The 27,715-nt window shown below is 41.5% G+C and overlaps 1 protein-coding gene across 1 annotated transcript; it reads right to left on the bottom strand.

Annotated features, from left to right (window-relative positions):
* On the bottom strand, window positions 1–27,417 carry cwc27 (CWC27 spliceosome associated cyclophilin). The gene is made up of 14 exons (XM_070850433.1): window positions 27,334–27,417; window positions 26,983–27,079; window positions 26,585–26,697; window positions 25,901–26,044; window positions 25,611–25,709; window positions 25,406–25,509; window positions 25,098–25,167; window positions 24,895–24,974; window positions 24,764–24,800; window positions 24,252–24,427; window positions 12,812–12,915; window positions 5,713–5,822; window positions 5,451–5,560; window positions 1–668 (listed from the first exon to the last, which is right to left on the bottom strand). The coding sequence occupies exons 1-14, from the start codon at window positions 27,373–27,375 to the stop codon at window positions 506–508; spliced, it is 1,449 nt and encodes a 482-aa protein (XP_070706534.1). The 5' UTR covers window positions 27,376–27,417; the 3' UTR covers window positions 1–505.
* Window positions 27,418–27,715: the final 298 nt, after the last annotated feature.

Raw genomic sequence — 27,715 nt, forward strand, 5'->3', positions numbered from 1 at the left:
TTGTTAGTTGAAGCTTGAAGTTTTTTATTAAAACTGTAGACGTGTTCATTAAATGTTGTTTTAGCACTGATGCTGTAGATACATTACTGAATATAATGTACTCCTTTAGCTATGAGCTCCACAATAAACATAGGATTGGACTGATTGGTACATTTATCTAAAATCTAATGCTCACATTTAAGCTCTAGTCAACATAGAAAAGTTAACAACATTACACGTAATCAGATCACGACCTTAATCATCACTGCGGCCGCAGTCTTGATGTTGGGGGGGGGGTCACTGAGCGTTGTCCGGGTGCAGCTGTTCCCAGTGAAGAAGCCTTTCCATCACGGATTAGAGGGATCGTATGCGCTCAGGTCAGCATCCTCAATCCAGATGTTGGAGCCAGGACAGTGTTCAACAAAGCGGGGGTTTGAAGTGGTGGAAAAGTGGACAGGCAGGATGCGGTACGACCACTTTTTCAATCACATGGCGTGGGCAGGGCCTGACCTCCGGCCTCGTGACCTCACCTCTTGGCCTTCTTTTCCTTCATGATCTTCTTGCTCTCCTCTCTCCTTCGTTTATTGACGGGGTTGCGTGGGTCGTATATCTCGAAAGTGTCCTCGTCCTGCATGTTGGCATCCTTGACTTTTCTGCTTTGCTCATCAAACTGCAGAACATGGCCCATCCTAAATCAGATGGAGAGAGGTGGACAGAGTTCAAAGAACGGCGGCAGAGGATCCACTAAATCACAGCTCTGCAGAACTTTTACAGAGATGCTACGCATTGCTGGTTTGGCTTTGAACGGTTTGATTACAATATTATTATCACAAAAAAAAAAAAAAAGACACTGGGAAACAATCTTTATTATTCTGATTCATTTCTGCTTTCAAAACAAGATGACATCAAAACATTAAAAGAGGAAAACAACAGATATAAAAAAAGATAAGTTCACAAACAGAGAGGTGAAAACAAAACATTAAAAGCATAAATCAAATAAAAGTTTTCCATTAGTATAGTTTGAATGGAGTATGGATCAGTCACAGGCTGGTGCCAAAAGCTGAGATGAAGCCAGCTGATGCATTTTGCTTAACTCTACTGCCAAACTTTTAATTAAAATGCTGCTGCTTCAATATAATAACTAAAACTCTGCAGTAATTCATTAGAAACTACTCTAGAGAAGATCTGTGATGCTAAGCTTGTTAGTCTTGAGTGTGATCGTTACTCTGAGTGATGCATGTGCAGTGCCGGCAGCTTTGAAACTGCTTTTTTTTTTGTTGTTTGAGATGCACAAAGATGCAGAGGAGCCACACGAGGATCTTGGCAGTGACGTACCATCATAGTATAATGGACGGCGTTATAGGCCAAACAACGAGCTGAGAGATGCCGATGAGCTGATTCTCTGCAGGTTTGCTATTACAATCAGCTTTAACAGGCCGTGAGGATTAAGGCTGAATCCATCAAATAAACAAACAGTATGAGCTTTGTCATTTACACTAAACCCAAAATATTCCCAAATATTGTGTGTTGCTGCTGTCTGTGGGAAGCCAGTATGCAGCCATGTCAAGCCTTGGTCACACAAGGTGTTTTGAACACAGATTTTAAGCCTTGTTGGAATTTAAGGACGCAGCGGCTGCCAGACAAAGTGGTTAAAATAAGATTTGGAGTCTGTAACTACTGTATTATTGCTGTTATTCAAATTGTAGCAAAAACTACCTAAAGAATCTCCCTAAAAAGACGACTTTCTGTGCCAGAGGACCATTAAAGCAACGTTTTTTCCTACTAAAACGTGAGGGATTATTAGCAGTATAGGTACAGTACTAGGCTCATATTTTAGAGACATCTTAGCAGTTCAAAAATCCAGAAAGAAAGCTCCGGTCCCCTGAGAACAGACGCTCATGTGTCTTTCATTTCCCCAGTCAGTTTCTCTTCCCCCAAAGACAGATTAAAGAATCAGGACATTCCTCACAGGAGATATCAGTGTCAGGCACTTCGCAGATAAAACACATTTTCTCCCACTGACAGGATTTCTTTAGCTGCTGCATGAATGCTATCAGTAAATCTAAACAACAAAGCAGGAGTGACTAATCAATTGCAAGGATCCATGTTCAGCTATGCTAAAGGCTGAAATTACAAAAACTCTGCCATCTTGTAAAGCAGCTCGATCCTCCTAAACTCATGTCTGAGTGCAGAATCAACTATTAGAAAGAACCGAAAAAAGCTGGATTCTGTTTCAGACAGAGGAAACTTGTTACTCATGCTGGAAACGTCAGCCTGTCGGTCCGTCATCGGCTTTGGTCCAGACTGAAATATCTATCTATCTATCTATCTCTACTACAGAGGGGATCGCCAACACTCATGGTCCACAGAGGACGCACCCCTGTGACTTCAGTGCCATTATGAGGTTGTTGTTTTCAGTTAAATCTCACAAACCGTCAGGATGAATTAAAATCCTTTTCACCTTGCACCATCATCATGTCAAACTGTTTGTAAAGACACTACAATGGTGAACAGGGTAAACATCATACCTGCTAACATCAGCAGTGTTCTAGCCTCACACAGACACCAACTTCGTCCGCTTACGAGTTGTTGACGAGCCACCAGCTCGGACGTCTCCATCTCTGTTGACGCCCGCAGACTAAGCTAGCATGCACATCAGTAACAGCAGCATATCGGCTTATCTCACAAAGTTTGAACTTTCCCTTTAAAGTTGACAATCAGCAGGTCTTTCTTATCAGCTGGAGAAAAAACATTAACACGACCCTGTGCTGTGTATGTCTGTGTGGGAGTGTGTACCGCGCTTCAAACTGTCTGTACTAAATAAAGAAACGGTATATTCTCTGTTGTATATTTTAAAATATTTTGTGTTTGATGGCTTGTCTGCTGTTTAGAGAATGTGGCGTGTGTCTGCTGCTTCTCTGGCGGAGTTTGGCTGCACTAGTGTGTCGGTCTGTGTGTTTGTGTGCGTGCACTCTGCACTCTCTCCAGTGTTCATTTGAAATCGGCAGGAGTTGTGACAGCTCATCTAGAATGTCATGGCTAGACTCTGGCAGACCCTGAGGACTCCTGCAGTGCGAGCGGGCCGCCTCTGATAATTTGTCTAGCAGTCTCAGTGATGACAGCCCGTCGGCCGTGCAGCCTCAAGAGCCGTACGGCACCGAGACGTGATGTGGAAACCCAGCTTATCAAAACCACGCCGTGCTGCCATGACACGAGGCTACAGAAGCTTTTCCCCGATTTATTTTTCTTTCTTTTTGCTCGAGTAGTGGGTGGGAATTTAAGGAGTACAGGAGGGACGGTGAGAGCAACTCTTTGCATTGAGAGTGTGGATTTTGTGGGGTTGTGTGAGAGGAGGAGGAGGAGGAGGAGGAGGAGGAGGAGGAGGAGGGGGCTGAAGAGGGAGAGTCAGAATTTGTAGACACAGACACAGATGGAATAGTTTACCTCCTCTGGCCCAGACTTGACTTCCAATGTCTGACCTGTTGTAACCCACATTCTGTTCGCAGCGCTCCTAGAGTGGCACAGACTTCCCACTGGTGTTTTTCTAGGACTGCTATGCTACTGCCGCTGTCCCTCCCTCCTCGCCATACCTGGCGGGGGCAGCACAGTGAGGTGTCTGCAGCCAGGAGAGGCTTTTCTCAAATTCATTAGGGCCCCCCCCCCCTCCCCTCTCTCACACACACACACACACACACACACACACACACACACATAAAGACAGAGTGCACTTCAAGGGGGCTTCTTGAGACTAATAGCAACTACAGATTTTGTTATTCTAAATCTCTCACACACAGACACTTTGCTCAAATTCAAACACATGGTATTCATTTCAAACCCCTACTCTGTGTAGTTAGACTTTGAGATCTTTGGTGAAAAACAGAATATGAGAGGAAAACACAGCGTCAGGACTGATTTCCTGATGGCCAATCTGGTGGCTGCGGGTTGAAATCCCAACTTGACACACACACATGCACACAACTTGAACTTTCACACACATCTATCAGGACCGAGCAGAAGCGAGCTTTGGATCTGACAAAGGTCACTTTTGGTACAAAGAAGGATTTCTTTTTAGTGTCCCATTAAGGCTGCTGTTTGGTTTCTTCAACAATCTCTTACCACGAGGGCATCAATAGGAACAACACAACACAAACCCTGCAGGAGCTCCTGAAAAAGCCCTTTTCGTGCCAACTTGTCACGCTCAAACGTCCTCAGTCACAAAACAGTGTGTTTGCCAAACTCTCCAGGAACACTCAGGACTCTGGTGTGCTCACATGCTGCTACTAATATTTGCCACAGTGAACAGTGTCGGTGATTTAAAGCTTCGCCGGACTATTTAAACATTAGCTGCTTCATTCCGTCTCATCCACTATTCCTTCTCCAGAGTTATGGGCTTTCACACACAGTGGGTTTATCATAAAACACAGAAAAAAAGGCTCCTCTGAACTTGAAATGAAATTACAATAATTGCAGATAAAAAATACTCAAGTAGAAAAAAGACAGTCAGTTAATCAGGAGTTATACCTCAGCCTTACCTCTTCTGTTTCCTGTAACAAAGCTCCCTGCTGAAGAATGTCACACGAGTGCACTTGCACGAGTGCGCAGAGTTGAATATATATTATCTTATGTAGTTATTACTGTAAACATTAGCAGTAGACGGGTGCTTACTATCTTATAGCTCTGTTTTTGGTCTCCACCACCGCCAGGTAAGGGAAATATCTGTTCTCTTTAGCTGCTAAATGCTCCACTTTGTTCACCAGCTAGTTGCTAAGTGTGTCTGTCTGCTGTTTGCTGCTCAGCAGGTAGTGCACTAGTGTGTTTTTGGAGATTTTCTATTGAAACAGAGGTTGACGAGAGCGATGAGACTGAACCGAACAGTAAAGTCGTGGGTCATAAAACCAAAACAATGAGCTGGAAGATGCAGAATTGCACCATAGAGTGAAGCGCAGTGTAGCTTTATGTGCGGCCAACATCAACAGAGAAGCGACTGGCCTTCACCAATCACTGAAACTGCAGAACCGAGTTCACGATGTGCGCCGAGCCTCAACAAACCCCAAAGCCCTCGATCAGCAGTAAGTGTTTTAGATGTGAAGCGCAGCAGGGTTCTCCGGGGCTGGTTCTGATAGATTTTTGGTAGACTGACTTTTCCATAATTTCCTTGAAAATCATGTGTTGCTGTCACAGTTAATATGTTCACAAGCTTTTCAAGAAAATATTATTTAGAGTGATGGTATCCATAGCAGCAATGATGTAGAGTGAGCTGCCATGCTAAACGACGTACAGATCCGACTTTAAATACTATTAGAAAGCGTTTCTCAGTTGTTCATGATGTGGCTTCATTAAAACCCCAAACAAAGGCCACGGTAAATAAATCTAAACATACTTAGGGATGGTTTGATTCCATGATGATGGACCGCAAAAGGAAATCAACAGTGGAATAAAACCATTCTTTAAAAAGTATCTGGCTCACTGACCATCCTGTGTCGTCATCTTCTGCCAGCTCGTCCACATCCTCCTCCTCCTCCGGACCCTCCGTGATGGCTGACGACAGCTTGGACTTGAAGCGATTGAGGAGGGCCAGCGTCTACCAGTGAGATCAGACAATTAATATATAAAGTACAAGAAGCAAACAGCAAATAAATGCATCTGTAAATAAATCTGTTTTAACCCTGGTCTGGTATGTTTTTATTATTCAGTGAACAATGACCACACCATGAGTGTTCTTTCTTTCTTTACCTGCTCCTCTCTGTTTGAGCCTTTCTTCCTCTTTTGCTTCCTGAGCTCTTCGTACTTCTTCCGTCCCTCCAGATATTCAGCCACGGCCTCACTGGATGGCTTTTTAATCTCTGGAGGTCAAAAAGAAAACAAAAAGGGGTCATTTTAAAGTAAAACATTCATACTCTTCCTTCTTTGAAACAGATGGTCATAATAGTTACAATCGTAATGACTTATCTCACTATGATACTATTAAAGTGAGTTATTTCTAAATGTGACAGTACACACATACTTACTATGGACAGAATTTGCATTATTTTATAATAATTAATATTTTTAGTGTCACAAGAGCAAATAGCTTGGACATAATTTAGTGCCTTACTCTCTTTCTCTTGTGACCTACAAAACTAAAAGTCACTCTGAGCTAACTGTTTGAAGAAATACCAAACCAGGATATTCACAAGTTCCCCCGATGCTACGAGCTGACAACATTTGGGGAGAAGAAATACCACCGCCTCGCATGCTCTCCGACGTTTGACAGATGAGGGGCTACAAAACGGGCAGAACACGATCAGAGAGGAAAGATAAAAGCGAGTATAGGTCGTCAAGCTCTGACAGTTGCTGCCGTTCACGATCTGAGGACATGATAATAAGAAAGGTGAAAAGATGAGGCAGCACGGGGCCGTCCTCTCATCTCTGATTGACATGCTCTGCATGAACGCTGCCAACATTCACTAAGATGTAGTGGACTAACGCTCCAACCTACTAACCCCTCACTTCATCTTCCTCAGAGATGACCCACGTTCTGGCTGCTACCTTATACCCAAACCTTATGTAAGTGATTGCTCCACAGACCCCTTTAATCCTGAGAATTGACAGGTCATATGAGCATGTGTGCACTTCAAGCAAAAGTTACTTAACCGGCGTAACTGAAGCAGCAAGGGGTTGTTTTTTTTTAAAGAGAATTATGTCTGATATAGCAACAAGAGCGACTAATCCATCACACTAAAGCATCAAATCCATTAAGAGACACTCAACAAATGGGGTTAAAATGGGAGAAAGAGCCTGGACTGTGCTTCAGAATAGAATATTAGATCTTCCAGAGTTTAAATATGTACAAACAGGAGATGGTGAGGGGTCGGTGTCGGAGGAAAAGCGGAGAACAGCTGGCCGATCATTTCCGTATACTTTGGAGCTGCCCAGTCATTCAGTCATACTGGCAGGAGGTAACATTTCATTCATTTCTGGTGAAGGAATCCACTGCTCTCTCTCTCTGCAATGTGCTGCAGCTCATTTACTGGTGGAAGACAAATATCTATTAAAATATTATTAGCTTAAGGGGAGAAAATGGCAGATAGACACTGAGAATAATGTTTAAATGATAAATGGAAAAATGGATTGTGTTTAGAGGATTACTGAGTTTTTACTGTGCGTACGAATGTATTTACATTAATAAGACGTGTGAATGAGCCACTTGTTGTTCCCGTATGTGTTGTTTGTTGTATTTCTATGCTTCTTAGGAAAAATAAGGTATAAATACATTTACGACGACGACTATTTTGTTATTCAATCTATCATTTAAGTCATTTTTAAGCTAAAACTGTAAACACTGTGCAGTTCCAGCCTCTTTAATATGAGGCTTTTCTTTGCTTCATATTATTTTAATCTAAATAGATTTGGGTTTTTTATTTTTACAGTGAGTCAAACAAAATGACACTACTTAATATTCTCTGGTTTTCCTAGTCTTCTGTGATAGTTAACTGAATATCTTCGTGGTTTTATTCTGTTGGTGAATGAAAGAAGACATCTGAAGACGTCATCTGGGAAACTGTGATGGATTCTCACACCTTTCTGACTAAATTTATTAAGAAAACAAAAGCCAGATGAACCAAAGATTTAAAAAAATAATCGTTTAGTGCAAATCTACGAGGAACACAAGGGTCTAAAGTGTAAAAGTGGACCCAGCAGCAGACTGGTGCTACGAATAAATTTCACGTGTGTGTTATCAAACACAGGCAGAGAGAGAGCGAAGCCACAGAACTGACGGCAATGCTGGGAATCATTTTCCAACAAACCGTCCTCCTCTGCAGTATGTGTGAAGTAGGAGAGACAATCAGCAAGCTGACATCGGTGTCTCATGCAGTTAATCTGCTCCTGTAAATCTCCCAGCTCAGACAAGCAGGCCGTGAAGTCACAGAGTGGCAGACAGTGAGCACAAGTCTGCTGGCTGTACGAGCGCTTTCTTTCCAAAACAAAATGTGATGTCGAACACACACACACACACACACACACACACAGACACACACACAGACAGACACACCACAGGCCTCGGGACAGAGTCACCTCGCTGGCCACACTGTGCCTCTTCTGACTGGACGCTGCCACATATTCAGCAGCACCAAATAAATGATGTAACAGAGAAAACATTAAGGTCTCCTGCTTGTTGTTGAGTAAGAGCTGCAGTCACTGGAGGTTCTGTATAAACTCGTCATGAGCAGTAAAGTCTCAGAGGACGTGCTTACCAAGACTTTTAAACCTGGGCCCTATTTTCTTTTAATACATTTTGGGTTCAAAATCACTGGTTGGTACAAACATTCTGAACTTGGTCCAGCAGATCAGGCTCTAATGGCTGAAATGTAATCCTTTGGGGCGATTGTGCCCGCTCACAGTAGGTCCACTAAAAGAGCTTGTTTGATCCACTGACAGGCTCAGAGTGTTATTCTAAGTGTGTGACAGCATCATGGAAAGGATCCCTACAGAGAGAGACCTGGAAGATCCTTTTGGTTTAACCACAAGCAAATGTTATGTTGCACTATTCCAACCCGCCAGAATCCACCGACAGAAGCAGTGACTTTACCTTAGCAGGACATGATAATGACGAGTCCACTGCTGCCTTGATTGGTTCGTTTTTTCAAAATGTTAGTCAGACAATAACACAGACAACCTAACTGATTGAGACAGTGATAGACCAGCAACTCCTGTGTAAAATTACTGTTTTTGTCAAAGGAGTCTGGTGGCTTTGAACCAAATGATGTAACAGCTGTTTCTGATGAAACCAAAAGGATCTTCCTGGTCTCTCTCTCTGTAGGGATCCTTTCCATAAATCTTGTCAGCCACTTAGAATAACAATCTGAGCCTGTCAGTGGCAAAAAACAAGCACTTTTAGTAGATCTACTTTGATCGGGGTGAAATAACCCTGAAGGATTAACTTCACAGTCATTACAGCTCATTCGCCGAGCTGATGTGATCTACTGGACCAATTCCAAACGTTTTTATACCTACCAGTCAGTTCAAATCTAAAATATGTAAAAAAAAAGGGCCCAGGTTAAAAAATACATTCATTTAAATAATCAATAAATAAAAAGGCAGATAGTTTAGGCCATGTTTCATACTGTTCATCTGTTATTCTGCTTATAGAAAAGGTACAAATTATACACTGACAAACAGATTTTATTATAAATACAAAGTCCACTTGTGTATCTTTGAATAATAAAACAATTTTATGCATGAAACTCATAAATACTTTAAAAGGTAAATATAAAATGTGAATGTATAAAGTATTTTAATGCCATTTATAGACCTCCCCATACTGGAAGATGTGATAACACATAGCTTGTGAAGGGGAAAGTGTTTTATGCGTTGATAAAATAAACAGTTTACCTCAGGCTTCAGAGCCTTAAACTGTCTGGGTCATCTCTTATTTAAGAAAACTACAATTATTGCTTTTTAGGGGAGTGAATAATGCAAACAAAGAGAAGTCCAAGGAGAATTTCCGCACACTGAAGCGCCACACTTTCCCCACTTCCCGCGGTGTCAACATGGAAGTCTGCTCTGCTGCTTGAGGGGCGAACCTCTTTCTCTTGATTTATGAGCCCAACAAGTGATCTCCCTGCGCCCGCCTCCCCCTCACCCTCTCACCTCTCCTGCTCTGCCTCCCTGCTGCAGCCTGTGACATGCTGGATGCTGACTGATGATGCCCTGAGGTCCTGCACGAGGAACACACATCACCTTCTCCAGCTGTTGTCACTAACTACCATCTTTGAGTTTGATGGCCTTTCTAACTACATTCCTCCCCTCTCCTGTCACCTGGGCTCAGGAGAGCTACAAATCAAGCCGCTGATGTTGTAGCAACCGGGGACTGTTGTGGAAGACGGACGCCTCTTCTATGGGATAAAAGGTTCCCCCTCTCTGTTAAACAATCAACAGTTTTCAAAGAAAAGTCCAAACCAGCACGGCCCCCGAGCTGTGAGGCAACGTCACTGCTGGTCATCAATCAAAAGGATATTAAAAATGATTTTGTCAGTTTGTACTTTGAGGTCAGCACCAACTATCCATCTTCAATTATGCAACAACAAAGACTGTGCAATATTTCAGAGGCAGCCAGAGAAAATAACTCAACTCAAAAAGCTGTCCAGTGGTATACTGAGCAGACAAAATAACACGCTAATCTTGATCGCAGGTAATTGGCGTTTCGAATATCCCTCCGCTGCAACATTTCTCCAATATGCAACAGGCACCGGTGTAATGAAACACCGAGCGCAAACAGGCATAACCTGTATAATATCTGCGTGGGATAAAGACCGCTGCCACATCATTTAGGGTGGGTATTGAATGGACAGTGGTTTCAGGATGGCGCTCTTATTTTTGGCTCTGGTACCCGGCGGTGATGCCAAGAGAGAGAAAACCAGACGACAGGAACACGCTAGAATCTTTGTGATGAAAACTCAAGTGAAAATAATAAAAACATTTTTTTTAAAATCACATAACCATTTCTAGCAATATTTGAGGAAGAGAAATTAAAAAATGTGACCATTGCAGAGAAGAATCTTCACTCTGTGTGTTGGTCACACATTAGCTTCAGTAGCAGCAGTCGTGCTTTAACAGCAAAAGGTGGGAAGTAACAAAGTACAAATACTTCCTTACTGTACTGTCGACTCTGCAGATATCTGAACTCTATTATTTACTTTTCAGACAACTTTTAACTTTTACTCCCTACATTTTAACACAAGTCCTACATTGTTGCTTTACTTTTCATGTGTTTTAAGGGAATTGTCGATTTATTATGTTTATTATGTCATTTTTGAGGATAAAATGCCCAAATGCTCTGATTGCAGCTTTTTAAATGTGAATATCTTCTGATTTCTTCGCTCCTCTATGACAATAAACTCAAGATCTTTCAGTTTGAGGACGTCATCTTGAGTTTTGGTGACAGTGACAGACATTTTTCACCATTTCCTTACATTTTATGGACCAAACAACTGGTCAATGAATTGAGAAAATGACTGACAGATTAATCGATAATGAAAGTAACAGTAATTTTACTTTTTCATAGATTTTAATCATCTATTAATTCTTTTAGGGCTGAAACAATTAATTAAATGATCAGTTGCAAGAAATGAATAATTTAGTCATTTTTCAAGCCAAAATGTCAAATGTTCTCTGGTTCTGGTTTGTCAATATGTTTTGCTTATTCTCTTTATCTTATGTGATAATAAATAAATATCTTTGGCTTTCAGACTGTTGGCCAAACAAAATGAAGAACGTAACAATCTGGAGACGTCACCAACAGCGAGATTTATCATTTTAATACAATTTTCTGATATTTTATAAAAAAAAAAGACTTTGTTAGTTAGTTAGTTAGTCCTGACGTCCTTCAGCTCAAACCTACATCACATGTAGCCCCACTGAACCTACACTGACCAGCCTGAGAAGCATGCAAGTGAAGTGAGACCAGAGGTTGACCTTCACGAAGAGGTCAGAGCAGAACCAGGAGAATGATTTAAGCTTTAAAGGATGGCAGTGTCAGTGTGAGCCTTAATGTGTGTGTGTGTGTGTGTGTGTGTGCAGCTTCTCCAGTGGGATGAGATAAAACGAGCCCTCACCACAGTGTTCCTCTGTGGCTGAGCTGAGTTTTTAAGATTTACAGCATTTGAGCAGACATCCGTCTCCCCTGCAGCGGCCATTGGCCCATGACATCTAAGAATTCCATCTAATGGAATTAACTTTTGCTTCCAACACAGAAATGTAATGAGGAACTCTTTAAAGAAACTCCTGCCTCTGGTTAAGCTGCCAGAGAAGCACAAAACAAAGGTCCCTGGCAGAGTTTAAATACCTTGTAAGATAATGGAGGAGCTTAGGCTAGTTGCCACTCGGTGTAACAATGCAGGGCTGTTACTGACTCAACACTTGAGTTTATACTGGATCTATTAAGAGGAGGCCTCTTTCTGCTTAGTATGTTTATAGAAACAGCTTAACTGCATGCAGATATCACTAAGAGCAACACATTAAGTCAAAAACACCAACAGAATCTTTGTTAATCTCAGTATTAAAGTACAAAATAATGATTGTTTTTTGTGCTCTTTCACCTACAATCTTGAACCAATCAGCAGCAAGTAAAGCGTGGGCTCAGTGTCTGTGCTTAAAAACATAAAACCATCAGTGTTTGTGGGGAGAAAAACAGTGTTTGAGCAACAAAAATCTTTCTAAACACTGGCTGGTGGTAATCCCACAGTTAGGCTGGTCCCTGCAGAACCCCCCGCGAACTATTTTGTTTAGTTGCACAACAATATACACACAACCTCAAGCTAACCTCTGTGCTCAAGCGGTTTTTGTGATTTTCAAAAATGTGTTTCGGCATCAGCAGAAATCCAAAGATTGACGGCGTCATGACAGACTGCAGTGCGGTGAACACCCGAGGAGATGTGGGGGCAGATTTTTTACAGACTCACACTGGCCAAAGCTGCAAACTAACAAACACACAAAGGGTTTGATGTGCGACTATGGCGGCCACTCAACAATTTTCACCCACGCAATTTTCTCTGAGCTTTAACACAAAAATGCAGACCCTTGGGGGGGAAAAAATACACGTCTGCAACTAATTGACAAAATCAGAGGGTTGCCTGTCTTAGTGTCCATTAGCAGAGAATGTAGCAGGGACCACCCTCTTAGAGACTTTGTTCACACTCACAGCTCTGTGATGAAAGAGGTCTTTCTCAAACAAACTTTAAAAGCACCTGGTTGTGTTAATGTACAGTTAGCACATTATCAACCACATATAAACTAGTATAATGGTGATAAACATCCATCAGTAAATGCAGGGGCGTAAAATCTGCTCACATACCCTCCTGGACTTCAACTACGGGAGGTTTTGCACTTTCTTCTCTCCTTTGCTTTATGGCCTGTAGGTCCTTCTTCAGCTGCCGCGCCTCTTTCCGTAATTCATCACTGTGACGGGAGAAATGAGGTTGAAGAACTTAAACTCAACATATATGACTGTGATAAAGGATTACACCTGTAACAGACAAGAAGGATGACAGAGCAACAGGTTCACAGACAAAAGTACAGTGAATAGTTTGAAGCTGACGTTTGGCTCCACTGGCTCCTGCTGCAAAAAGAGATTACCTCGATGTTACTGGTCTTCAAAAACAAATATCAATTGTTCTGAAACTTTTACGCCACTCAAAATGTAACATGGCTCATGGCTAATTATGTGGGTATATAAAACAAAGGTAAAACACTCGGTGCAAGCGTCAGGATGAAGGATGTACATTAAAAGCTTGTGTTACTCCAATAAATTTGATGGAGCCTTAATAAAGTAATTGTTGCCCCCTCCAGGCTCCTGGAGAGCTCGAGAGGGGGAGCTGAGGCTGAGCAGACACCAGTGAGGAAAACATCAGTGAGTGATTGTCATGATGACTTTAACCTCTTTAAATGATCTGTTCTCCATCTCCGATAGATATTTTTAAATATTTTAAATATTACAGTAATATTTTTTAAAATATGGATGTGAACGAAACAAAAACGCAACTAAAATCTGTATATTTGATGGTCTAATATCTAATCTGAATATAATCTAAATAAGTTTCTAAACATATGATGCTGTCTGAGGTGTTTGAATTAATTTAATTTAAATATTACTGTTTATTAATTAGCGTTTTGCACAAGTCTTAATCAAAGAGTTTGTTCTAGACCAGCTCTCTATGGAAAACATCTTGAGATAACATTTGTTATGAATTGGCACTATATAAAAATAAATAAAGACTGATTGATTTATTGATTGAAGTACGTCTATAGTCTTGGTTCCCAACGAGACCAACAACACCCAGATTAAGTCCCAATCAAGACAAACAGGTCCAAAGTTAGGATCACTATTTCCCAAGTCAAGTTCATATCATATCAACTAGTACAAAGTCAAGTCAATACAGGAAATTCCCAAGTCGTGATAAACAAGAGAAGCAAGTTCTAATTCAAGCTGCAAATCAATACAAGAAAGTGCAAAGTTAAGACCAACAAATCCAAAATCAGAGCCAAACAGTTTAAAATGTTGGTTTTCGAGTGCTACACATGATGAGCCCGTCGCAAAACTGAATTCCTTTGGTGTTAAAGTCAAAGTCAGGCCAGGACTAAAGTCCACACCTCCATGTAAAACAGAGCACAGAAGAGTCAAAGCTGTGTAATATTACTGCCTTTGTCGTCTGCTGATATGTGAAAAACACAGATATCAAACAGAATGAAACACTTCATACTTCCTTTCCTCAAGTGGCACAGCATCCAGTCTCACAGGCTCTGCTCGTGTGCAGCCACCCTTATAACCCTTTAACGGGATGGCAGAGGCAGGCCAAGGCACATCGCTGCTTCCTTGACTCAAGGTAGCGTCCTTTTTGGCAGCCGCCCCCCCTCCCCCCCTGCTCATGCAAGGCCAAATGATAGAAGTCTGAGCGTGGGCCAGCAGTGCTGATTATTGTTCCCCTTCACATGATTGAGACCACTGCCAGTTGCAGAGCAGATATGTTATGTTAGGAAATGATAATATTTTTGTACTTGCCTGACAGCTCTGTTTTTGTCCTATTCTCTCGCAGAGCCACAAAGCACAGGTAAGCTGCTCAGTCTGGGCCCCTGGCCTAGAAACATGTGAGGCATCTCCAGACCAAACAATGGCTGCCTTTGTTTCTTACATCTGCTTCTCCGGACTGACATTCATTTATATCCTTTTCTTTCCTTTTATCTGGAACTTTCATTCTTCTGTTTCTAGCTTTCCAATACTCATGTTACCTTTGTTTAATTCCCTGACATTGTCTGCGGCAAAGCATCAAACTGAGCGATGCTTTAGCTGTAAGTGCCTTGGCAAATATTAACAGCTGTGGCTGACTTGATGTCATGTCTCTTCCTTGTTAGCTTTCCTGCTGCTCCACAGGATACACATGAGGAATCAGTCTAACATACAGTTGTTAGTCTTTTTTTTTTTGCTAAGGAAAAAATGTTGCAGCTGAATCCAGACCGAGTTGCCAAGAGCTGAACTGGTTGGCAGCGTCAGACTTGGCTTGTCTGGGGAAGTCGCCCTGCTCGGCTCTTCTGTCTCGGAGCAATGACAACAAACCTCTTCTCTGAGACACAATATTTACATACGGTGAGGAAATGCCACTCACATGTGACAAATTCAATCAAAGGCATTTCACAGAAGTGGTAATGCACTTTGCATGTTCGGACCAGAAGCTAATTCGCGGCGAGTGAGGTGAATGAGGTGTCAGTCACATGTTCGCGTGGGTTGAATCTCCTTTTTTTTTTTTTTTCTTCTTGAGCAATAAATTCACACGGCATCGAGCTCCGGGCACTGGTGTTGTGACACTCAATCAGAAGACAGAGGATACACTTACTGTAGCTGGTGTACGATACACATTCAGAGAGCAGACAGAAGGGTTTGGAGAAAAGTCAGCGAGGAAGTCGACTAAGTAAGTTACTTTTGAAAATATGTGTCTCTTGTTTGATTCCAACTATCGGTCGCACTTGACTATGAACCAAGTTAGCACATAGTAAACACAGCAGATGGCTTTCCCATTATCACCGGCCTACTTGTTCATGTTTGCTCGCATGAGTCACGCAAATAAACACAAATCATCCAGCAGTCGAACTCAATCAATTCAAAATATGTTGTCAGATCCTATAAATGACTATTACAAAGGCAGCTACGTATACAGTGTTAGTCACTCATGTATCACACTTCCATCACGTGGGAATACTCTGCTGCACTCCTCTGACCCTCTGCTTTTGTTTCTGCTCCTATGAGCCTCCAAGCTGTGTGAGTTTCTCCTCCTTTTCTGTCTTTGCGTGGCCTGTCCTCCTCCACGTCTCCACAGTTTTGTAATCTATAGTTTTGTCGTCATCACTTGTATGCACTGTGATTTCGTCGGTCTCTTCTGTACATGTGACATCTATTTCCTGTCCGTCTCTCCTCTTGCTCTTCCTAAGGTTTTTCTTCCCTGTGAAAAAGAGACTTTCCTGATCCAAATCATTGGGTCTGAGGACAGAGGATGTCCGCTGCACAGATTGCAAAGCCCCATGAGAACAATTGTGATTTTGGCCTGTGAATATAAAATCTGACTTGACTTGACTCACAAGTGACAAAGCAGCAGAAGCAAAACTACTCAATCCTCCACTTCCCACGATGCAACTTTCTGGTAAAGCTTTGTAAGCTCAAACAGTCAACAGTTTCCAGGCGCTGTGAAGTACATTTAAGTGTAAATATCAGTAGAGTTCATCCTTAAGGGATCTTTCAGGGCAACAGACAGCAACTTATAGCCTGGACAGATACCTGCTACCTGGATTACTCTGGTACTGTGACCCTTAAAGCCAGCTAAGATAGCTTGTTGTAGCTTGTGTTGGCTCATCCACTCCAGAGAAGAACGTACACAAGCCCACAATAAGATCAGTCAATCTGGACAACTGAGCAGCCATTCAAATGAAATGTTCTTCTTCTAAACAGGGGGGGGATCAGCAGGGACGAGCAGAAAGGGAAAGTTAGCACGTTTCTCTGGCTTCTTGTTATCTGGTGAAATCCTCCATCGTCACCACACCAGACGTTAGACGCTCTAAACAAAGATCAGCTCTCAGACACCAGAGACTCCATTTATAGCCTGAACAAACACAATACTGTCTTCAGCACGTCGTCATATTGCTTATTACTAATGTAACACAAGCAGGAATTAGCAGTATCGGCACCTTTAGATACCTAAAAATAACACGAATCAATACCTCTGACTGAACATTATAAGCTTGACTACAGCTTTATCTATTGCAGGGCTATTGTATTAAATTGTGCATATAAAGTGTTTTATATCTTTACTTCTACAGTATTTATACACACAGTTTGATGCATCACTTCTCTGCAGAGGCCTTCTTGACATGCCTTGTGTGTGTTTCAGCAAAATTAACTATGAGTCAAGTATGACGCAAGACTCTGAACGCAGTCCAGCCTCTTCTCCAGGACTGAGAGCTGAGCTTATGTGCATATATACTGTACAGTAAGGAACACTCTGGACTGAGTGATCATTTTCTGCCTGCCCCGACATGCTGCCATTCGGAAAACAAGAGGTGTATCCGAGGCAACAGCCAAACAATTGGCTCCTCGGCCCCGGTGCCAATAAAGAGAAAGAGGCCAGGAAGGACAGGGAAAAGCCCCAACAACACCTGTTCAGACACACCTTGGGGCTCAGCAAATTCCTCCCTGGACCCTCACATCACAACACTGCAAACTGTTTTGCTCCTACACACTTAATAATAATGTGAGAACCACATTTTCCACTTGATTCATCACAATTTGTTTAACTAAGCATATTAAGTATTTTTGAGGTTTTGAGATTTGAAAATAAATATTTGCCAATAATAGTTTGGTTTTTTTTAACACAAAGATGTATTTTAGACGATGATATTTAGAGAGCAGGACACTGTACAGTTGAAAAAAAACAAAAAATGGAAAAAACATTTAACGTTTCTAATGTGAGACTTTGCTGCTTTCCTCCATCTTATATTGCAAATTGAACATATTTGAATGTCTGAGCCTTAATATACTGAACAGTCTTTATTTTTGGCACTTTAACGTTACAGCTTGTGATCCTACAGTGACTTCCTGTTAACACAGGTCATGGCTTTTGATTGGATGGCTCCACAGTTGTCTCCTAGCAACCAATGTACACATCTTCACTGGCCAATATGGCCAATAAGTTTTCATGGTGGAATCTGATGAGAAAAATCAACGGTAGTAGTTACTAAAAACATGGTAACACAAGTTTGGTAATGGATTTAGAAATACTTGGTGCACTCCAGACCAGTAACAACATTTTATTCAGTAACAGCGTGGCTGTTACTCCCAAGCACACAGCCGCCATCGCTGCTGCAGCTGTATGTCACCGGTATGCTTCTGACCATCATCCATATTGGGGCGGTCATGAGCCAATAATGAACAAATACAATGTGTACTGAGATGCAGATGGTTCATTCTAAACCACTTTTCATGAAATTTGGCTGGTTATAAACACGAGGTACTGAGCATGATACTGGTTACTTGCTGGAACTAAATTCAGGTACTGGAGCATCTCTAAACACACACTGTATTTATATGGTGTGTGGCAGACAAGCTGATGCTTTACAATGTCATCAATTCGTTTCTATATCTTCCCAAAATCATTTGCAAAGGAGCAGGTGAGAGCTTTGCAAACAGAAAAAACGTGATAGTGGTTGTACGTTCCACCGTGGACAGTTTTCTAGCTACACTATTGTCCACGGACGCAGAGATTTCCTGAAAGCGCTCACAAAAATAATGTGGATGAGTCTTCTCCACATCCACACTGATATTATTTACGCTTGCAGATTTTAGTTGTGATATGAAATTACACATCCATCCATCCATCCAATCAATTGGACTGTCCATTTGCCAACAGGAGAGGAGAATCTGACCACCATTTAAAAACCACAAGACCAAACAGAGATGGAGCAGCTACTCAGATACTGTCATTAGCTGCCAGATAAACAGACCTAAATGGGCAAAGCTAGTTTCATAATGAAGCTTTCTTGTGAATCCCTGCTAGTCTGAGCAGCCTGGGTCTACTTGGGGGCTGCCAGCTACTGTCACTCTTTCAGAAAATTCCCAAAAAGTGAAACCCAGAGAGCTGTGGATGATTAACTTTTCATAAAGAAAGCATATGAAGTGATTGGCAAGAGACCAAGAACTCTCTCATGATTCAGACCCTTGCATTTAATACTCCAGTGTCTGGCAGATCTGGAGTCTGAGGCTGACACAGGAATTCGACAACCTTAAAAACAGTCCGTGATGACTGTATGGTTCATCAGAAATCAGTCTCCAAAATGTACAAGCAGGCGTCCTTGCCTTTTTTGGATTTCTCTGTATTCTCATTTTCCAGGCTTCAAGTGACTTTAGGAAATGTAATTACTGATAAAAATCTAAGTGTTTTAAGTTCAAATATAACCACAGTATGCTTCCAACGAGACAAACGTACACTCCAAAGTAAAATCTAACACCAAAGTCTTATCTAGAGCAAGTACACCACAAGGATGGCAGCAGCAGCTTCTCTCTGCAATGGTGGAGTGGAACCAGTCTAACGACCGAGCAAGTGATGTGGATGAATGTGCTAGAATAACAAGATGGCTGGGTGAACTCCCCTCAGGGGGCACTCCATGGCTTGGTCATAAGCCAAGGAGAACTGTGAGCTGGAGTGGAGGAATCCAACCTCAACACAGGAATTTGCATGACTTTGCAGAGTGATCTAGACCCACACATTACCCACGCAGTGGACCAGGGTTCCTCCTTTGGAGCGCTTCATCAGCCACGCAGTTACTGCCCTCTGTTAGTTAGTCATCGTGGAAGGAAGAACGTGATGAATCTTGTGGACTATTGAGTGTCTTTCATGGTATTTTGTTACATTTGGTTGTAATTTTCTAGCCTTCTTAAATATTTTGCTTGTTTGAGAGTAAAAGACGCACAAAATGTGCACAAATGTCAAATGTTGACATTGATCAGAGTCCAAGTGAGCTGGTTTTTTATTCATTTCCAAAAAAAAAGTCTTCACCCCGTCGTTCTAGACATGCATCGCTGTCTGGAACTGTTTCCAGCGAGCAAGTGCCCCATATGGGGCTGACATGCTACAGTGGGCCAGAGATGTGTAAACCTGGCGGTTCCAAAACATACACAATCCCACTGCCAAGAACTGGATTATCTCAAGCACTTTTCTGCACAAAAGCAGCACCAAATGCTTTCTTGATCTCGGCAACCTTTCCCTGAGAACGCGTTGGGTTATGACCGATGACAAGAGACAGGTGCAGCCAATTAATAGAGAGTGACGCAGCGTCCGGGGGTCCGGCCACATGGGCCAGATAATTAGTGTCTGATGTCTCAGTTAAGTTACACTGGCCACAAGGCAAGGTGAGTGCAGACACTACAGGTGAGTGGGTAGAAACATTCACCATGAAACTTCCCCGTCTGATTACTGGCAGTAAGACAATCATTTTCTGTTAAAGTTTGAATATGCAAATGCTGCATTGTCTATTTAAATATGCACTCATTTGGATGAAGCAGGGTCTAAATCCTTGTTTCATGTTGTTGACATATTAGAGTCAAAGGTTTTTACAGAAGGAATTTTGGATATCTCTTTTATGACTCCATAAATCAGAATATACTGTCAACAGCCACAAAAAAAAACAATTTACACCATGTTTTTAGGAAATAAAATATTCTATAAATCAGGTTGTAAACGATATATGACCAAACCCCCCAGTAAAAAACTTCAGAGTATAGATAAGAATAAAACTGAAAGGTTTGGTGTATGAAAAAGCTACTGAAGTGGAGATTTGTGGCTCAGAGTTTGAGAAAAAGCTCATTTTGAGAAAACAGCCTTTAAAAGATCTGAATTTAGGAGAAATCTACAGACACAAACAGACAAAGTGTTTCCACTAGTCTGAAAAAATGACAAATTATTAGTCGATTAATTAGCAACTTCTTTAATAATCACTTGATTGATTTACTACGCAAACACTGTGTGAGAAGATTTGCTGCTCGTCTCAGTTTTACGTCACTGTCAGCTGAATCGTTTTTTACTTTAGGTTTCTAACATTTTCAGATTAATCAAACATGAAAGCAATAATTAGTGGCAGCTCAAATTAAGAGATACACTCCCGTATGGCAGATTGATGAAGACGAGGCTCAGTGAAAGCTCTGTATTCTTCTTAAAATCAAATTAATTAATCAAATTATCAATTAATCAGAATGTTGGTGATTAAACAAAGAGGTTTCATCTGCATATATTATTTCTGGTAAACGTTTGTATGTAAAATCTTTTTAATTATGTCATTATCTTTATTTTCTTTTAATGTGAAGATGAATTTCACCACAATCCTCTTGCTGCTGTTTACATTCATCCAGACTCCCCTGAATTATTCCCTTGGTGTAAATGTGTATGATATATATGTATATAGCAAATTGTTAATTATATGTTCTGTGCAGCATTAAGGAGCCACAACTTCCATTTGATTGTACAACCTCATGTTTTATACTGATATAATTAAAGATCATTGAATGATGTGATCATTTTTAGGGATTCCTGCCGTCACATGCTGTGCACATCATATATATATATAAATATATATATATAAGTATGTGATAACAAGTGATATAAATAACAGGAAGAGCAGTTCTGTCATTATCTTCAGCCTGCAGTAACTGAAAAGTGATTACCAGAGACAGCAGAGGGAGCCAGGCCCTGCTGGCAGGAGCAGCTCACACTGCGTCCCACAGCCATATGGAAGCGTTTTGCTTCCCCAGTCATGCCCCGTCGGGTTTAACAAAAGTGGCGACTACCACATACACTGCTTTTGGGACTTCATTCAGTAGTGTCTTTTATAAAGCAGCCCCCCTAAAGAGGCCTACTTCAAACACAGCAGAGCCAGGCTTGATCAATAGCAACATGAAAGAAGTGTCAAACAGTGAGCGTAAAAGCTTAACCTGCATTACTAACAAAGTTGAGACAAGCTGAGGATAAATAGGACATCTGTTTTGATCGATCGTGACTTGTTTTTTTTTTTTTTTTTTTAGCGTTTTCTTGGTTCAGGTACAGTGCGCTATTATCTGGCAGCTTTGCTCGCAAATGTGAACAAGTCCAAGCGTTTTGCAATCATGGAATATTGCAGTGGAATATCATCTGGCTGCTGGAGAGCGACGTAAGATAGTTTTGACCTGATGTAAAAACTATTTTGGTTTCAGGGAGACTCCTAATTTCAAGGTTGTCTCAGCAGCCTTGACTTTGAGGAAAAAAAGATACAATCAGCGTTGCAAAGTTTCCCCCAACTGAGGCCTGAGTGCAGCGCAGACACCAGAGAGCCGTCCTTCACGTACACAACTGTACATCTGAGCGGGAGACGCAAGAGAAAACAACTTAAAGTCCTGCAGCAGTAAAGTCAATCAGACAGGACTGAGAAAAGTGGCTGCTTTTAACATCCTCTCTGCTTTTTTTCCCAGGTGACTGGATACCAGTTGGTGTTCCTCCTTGCGCACAGAGCAGCTGAAAGCTCAAAGCAAAGCAACGGTGGGAGAGCACAGCTCACCCTGCAACAATGCCCCCTTTGTCCTGGACTAACACTGTACCTACCAGCCTGCTCTTTGATTCCCTGCCAAGACAAACCACTGTGTTGGGTTACAGTTCTTGTAGCAAAACAATCTGCGCTTGTGTTTAATATACTACAGTCTGCCTGCATTGAGCTGGCTGTCAGTCAGGACACACACACACATGCACAGACACACACACACGCACACACACACACTCCTTATCCCATTAGCGCTAATGAGAGAAGGGTATGTTGATTATGTGTGTTGAGGGCTACCTGTTAAGAGGATATGGAGGAGAGATAACTGGCCGACAGGCAGCATCAAAGAGAGATGAAAGATAAATCACTCTCTCTGTTCCCTCTGGTCATTTTCATCCTCACACACCATCACCATCCACTCTCACCTTCATTTCACGCTCACTGTTGGCTCAGACGGACGCACTGTTTGCTTCTACTTCAGCACAGTAAGTAATTTGGTTTGAGTGCCAACATTCCTGTTTCAAATAGCAGGTCCACTGATGTTGGTCCAGTGAGCTACAGCTGAGATATGTGCGCGTTTGCCGTGTGTGTGTGTGTGTGTGTGTGTGTGTGTGTGTGTGTGTAGAGCTGCGAGATATGCGGATGACTGTGACACCAGGCTTGGACAGCAGGGAGAACTGGGGGGGCGCCAGCGCTACGTTCAAGGGCACCATGAAAGCACAATGAAAAGTGCTGCTACTAATAAGATCATTTCTAGAGACTAATGCTGGACTCACTGTACGCAAAGATGGCCGACACGTGTCCCACTGTATAAAAGTAAAGCCAAAATATCCCAGATTGGGCCGCTGGTGACGTCATTTGGAGTCTGACTTGGGAAGCTGCAGCCTTTCTTCTTAACAAATTGTACATTTACTGCTAAAAGTTTCCTCTGCTCCGTGACCTGCTGCCATTATTATGCCGTCTGCTGCCGTCATTATTATTAGATTATTTACCATCTCTCCACCATTCACTTATCATTGTGCACCTTACATACTGCCCTGTCCACGTCCTATAACACCTTACTTCACACTATAACTACCACTGTTGAGGCTTTTATTTGTGATATGGAACCACACTTTGGAGTGTGAAGGTTCCTCTAAGTTATGCAGTGTAGATGCATGACATTAAGCTTCAATAAAAGGAATTGATGAGCTCGGAGCCATAAGATTCCCATGGATCAGGCAATTTGGAACCAGTTCTCACCTGGAACTGGTTCTTCATTCTCATCCCGACTGAAATGATATCCAGTCCGTCTACCATCTGCCTGAATCCATGTGAATGAAGCATCATAGCATTATATTTAGCCACACGTTGTGGAGGAGCTCTGTGCGCAAATAACCCTGTGATGTCATTGTGATGTCATCAGGGTTACCTCCGCTTGGCCTGTGAAACTTTACGTTTTTCACAGACGACCTGCATCATAAACTGGAGGAGTGGGGTTTGGAAGAAGTCAGCATGTAGGTGTCTGGTTAAAGATGTGAGTGAGAAAATGTCAGTGTTTGGGAGAGATTTGTTGTTGCAGAGGCACCAATTAATACATGCTGATAATTGTTTTCAGTGTGTCTCTAAATATTACATGAATCCCTCTAATCTCTTCTGGATCTGTCTTGTTTCTGTGGTCATGGTGCTTCAAGGTTTAACTCAGAGCTGAAACAAGTATAGTTCATAGAAAATTAACTGGCAGTTAACTGTTTTACTGTTTTGTTAATTGATTAATCTTCATTTTTCAAACACAAACATTCCCCAGTTCAACCTTCTCAAATGTGAGGATTTGCTGCTTTGCATGTCGTCAGTGATACTAAAGGGAATATTTTGTTCATATTTTTGTGTGTCCTGACATTTCTTTGACTAAATGATTAATAAATGAAGGGCCTCTCTGTGGATTCTACTCAGGAGAATAAAGTTCAGATGGTCTATTCATTTAACAGGAGAGCTCAAAGTGCTCAAAGTGCTTCAGCACCTTTTCTTTGTATTACACAGTGCAACAGCTCCCCCACCAGGATGTTCCTCTGTATTACAAGAGGAGCAATGACCTCATGATACTGATGCTGTTGGTGTCCAAAGCAAAAATACTATTCATTAAACAAAGCTGCCACCTGTTGGATGTAGATTTCACTTCTACTTAAGCTTGTTGGGTGAGAAACGTGCAGGTTTACCTGCGGCTGGGCTTCTTCTCTCGCTCGTCCTCACTGGGCTCCGTCGTTTTCTCTGCGCCTTTTTCTTTCTGCAGCTTTTTGCTGATGAGCTCTCTCATCTGCTCTCGCTTATCGGAGTCGTAATCTTCATCTGCAGCCGCGTCGTCTTCGATATCATCGTCAGCCTCATCGTCTGTCTGGAAGAAAACAGTGAAATTTACAATCAGAGAGAAGCGACACTTTGTTTTAGGGCTACAACCGACCACTATTCTCAATTAATCGATTAGTTTGGTCTGTGAAATGGTGGAAAATGTTGATCAGTGTTTCCCAATGTGACCTGAAGATATTCAGTTTTCTGTCACAGAGGAATAAAGACACTAGAAAATATTCATGTTTAAGAAGATGGAGTCAGAGAATTTTGACTCTTTTCTTAAAGAAATGACTCAAATTAATTAATCAATGATCAAAATAGTTTAATAGTGGACAAATAATCGATTCATGATTGCAGCTCTACCACAGAAGGTCTGGCTCACCTCAGCTGTATCTCCAGACGTCCCCTTCTTTTTTTTCCTTTGAAGGTAGAAGATACATTAATGTTAGAAGACTATGAATGAATGAGAAGGTGCTTATTGGAGAATCATTGATCAATTGATTATGTACGTACTTATCAACAGCAGGAACAGAGCTCAGTCTGGGATCATCTTTCAGAAGGTCGTGGCTGCTTTTGCTTTTTCCCTTGAATGTCTGAAGGAACATAAACAATGTTGAACATTTTATTCATATTTAATATCTTCAATTAACCAACAAACACATTTACATGTTTTAAACTCCAGTCATCACAAAACCAGTGGTTTTATACTTCAGTACCTGGCTGACTTGATTCACCATCTCCTCTTCTTCTTCTGCTTCCTCTCCAAAAGACAACAGACTGAAGTTCCTGCAAAATAAAAATAAGAGATGGAGATTCAATAACACAATATCCAGGGCTCTTCTCAGATCAATTAGGCTTTTCAGTCAAATACTGATTTATCATATGAATAAAATTCTAATTTAAAGCAGTTTGAAGCACCTGTTCTAGCACATGTGGCTGCTGATGGTTATAAAGAACAAAAATGCTAAAAACAAACTGATCAAAATAAAAAAAAAAGCACCTGCAGTGCAAAGACTTCACTCACTTTGTGGCTTTTGACTGTGACTTCTTTCCTTCCTCTTTCTCTTTCTCCTTCTTGGCTTTCTTTGTCTCACGAGGTATGATATCGTCAAATGGAGAATGAAGCACCTGGAAGAGACAAAAGATTTTCACATCAGTGCTTCAAGTCTTAGACACTAAACACTAAAACACTGTCACAAGAGGAAGAAAGTAGAAGAAGAAGAAAGTACCTCCGTTAATTTTATCTTGTGGGGATTCAAAGGTCTCTCGTCGTTGTCACATTCAACGTCTGCTAATCTGAGCATATTATAAACTGTGTCTCCTGTGACCTGCGAAAGGCGTCATTAAACAAAGCACAAATGAGTGAAGTACACTTTGAGGACTCTTTAACATATAGAGTTCAGTCCATGCATGTGGGAGGCATCTCACACTAATGTCCTTAGTCAGATATCCTGCCCAGGGCAGACTGGAACACACGTAAGAAATATTTATGTAAATTGTTATAGTTCTTCAGATCTACCTTGGCAAATATGGTGTGTTTGTTGTTGAGCTCATCTGCACGACCCAAGGTGAAGAAGAACTGACTGCCATTGTCATGTGGTCCAGCATTTGCCATGGCAACCAAGCCTCTTCGATTGAAGCGCAATCTAGAGTGAAACTCATCCTACAAGTTAAAAAAAACAAGTTAAAAGGGCCTGGGCCTTGGATTCGAAATGACTGGCAGGTACAACAGGGTTTGGAACTGGTCCAGTAGATCACCTCAGCCAGCAGCCGTGAAACAGGCTGCAACATAATCCTTTGAGACAACTGCAGCTGATCAAAGTAGGTCCACTAAATGTGCTTGTTTTTGCCACTAACAGGCTCAGATTGTTGTTGTATGTGTCTGACTATATTATGGAAAGGATCCCTACAGAGAGAGACCTTAAAGAGCACTTGTGCTTAACCAGAAAGAAGCATCAGTAATAATGCTGTTTGTGGTTAAGCTGTTATCAGACACCTAGAATCACAATTTGAGCCAGTCTGTGGCTAAAACAAGCACTTAAAGTGGACATACTTTGATGGATGATTACATTGCAGCCTCTTTTGTGGCCGCTGGATGAGATGATCTACTGAACCAATTCCAAAAACTTTCTGTACCCATCAGTCATTTCAAGCCCAAATAAAATAGGGTGTAAAAATGGGCCTTGGATTTTTAAATACTGACCTTGAATGGTCGGCCATAGACGGACTCTCCACCTTCCCCTGTCCCCGTGGGATCTCCCCCCTGAACGATGAATTCATGTACCACTCTGTGAAACACTGTGCCATCATAGTAACCTGGAGGACAGACAAATATAAGACAACAAAGTCAGAACTTCATTTTGCAGAACTGTCATTTCTGCACAACTCAAAATAATTACGTGGAAAAAAGACACACTTTCAGTTAATATAGTATTTAACACATTCATTTAAAATCACTCGCACCATCACATCTGAAAACGTATGATAACCTTTAGTCCATATTAAACTTGATGCCCCTGCAGAGTTTTTACCATCTAGTTTGGTTCGTATTAAGTTCTGCAGCCTGTTTGCACACAGTGAGTCTTTAAACTGAGTTATTACCTTCCATGCACAGTTGCACAAAGTTCCTGCATGCTTTAGGAGCCTCCTTGGACCACAACTCAATGTCAATGTCTCCTGCTGTGGTCTTCAACAGGACCTGAGGAAGAAAAAAAAGCACAAAGTGGGAAATTATTTCCACATTTGACCTTTTATCAGAACAGCAGTAGTCGTTTACATGTGCAAGATATCACACTGCTGCATTTCAGTAACATTCAGCAGAAACAGCAACGTAGCAAAACGCTCTCAACATAGAAATCTCTTTAAAAATAGAGTATATATATTGAAGGCTATTGATTGATATTGATCATAAAGGGAGAAAATGAAAATTAGAAGAGGAATAAGTCACGATACCTTTCCATTTGTTGGAGGCTCCTGAATGTAAATATTACTCATCCTGCTGGTGTTGCTGTGTTAGTCGTTAAAGTAAGAAAACCGTGTTTTTCACACTGATATTTCACAAATTAAACCGCACACAATGTTAGTTAGACGACCTGGTGACAATTTCTATAGTTTTCTGTCTACGGCCATCTTGGCCAAACATGCGGAGTTATTGTTTACTTCCGAGTACGTAGGGGGTTCTCAAAAAATAATTCCTTGTTTCTTATTTCTTCGAACATTAACATTCAAATGAGTTGCGTGGCTTTTATATCAAAGTTATTAAATAACTTCACTCACACGAAAATCAACTTGCAAATGTGCTGGTGACAGAAAAATCACAAGAAATATTATGGAC

The sequence above is a fragment of the Pempheris klunzingeri genome, chromosome 19 (genome assembly GCF_042242105.1).
Source record: "Pempheris klunzingeri isolate RE-2024b chromosome 19, fPemKlu1.hap1, whole genome shotgun sequence".
Taxonomy (NCBI): Eukaryota; Metazoa; Chordata; class Actinopteri; order Acropomatiformes; family Pempheridae; genus Pempheris; species Pempheris klunzingeri.

Excerpts from the sequence above, each read along its gene's own strand:
- cwc27 (XM_070850433.1), bottom strand. The coding sequence starts at position 27,375 with ATGAGTAATATTTACATTCAGGAGCCTCCAACAAATGGAAAG. Across the intron at positions 26,698-26,982 it reads TGTGCAACTGTGCATGGAAG|GTTACTATGATGGCACAGTG; the intron begins GTAATAACTCAG and ends TCTGTCCTCCAG. Across the intron at positions 24,975-25,097 it reads TGGTGAATCAAGTCAGCCAG|ACATTCAAGGGAAAAAGCAA; the intron begins GTACTGAAGTAT and ends ATGTTCCTTCAG.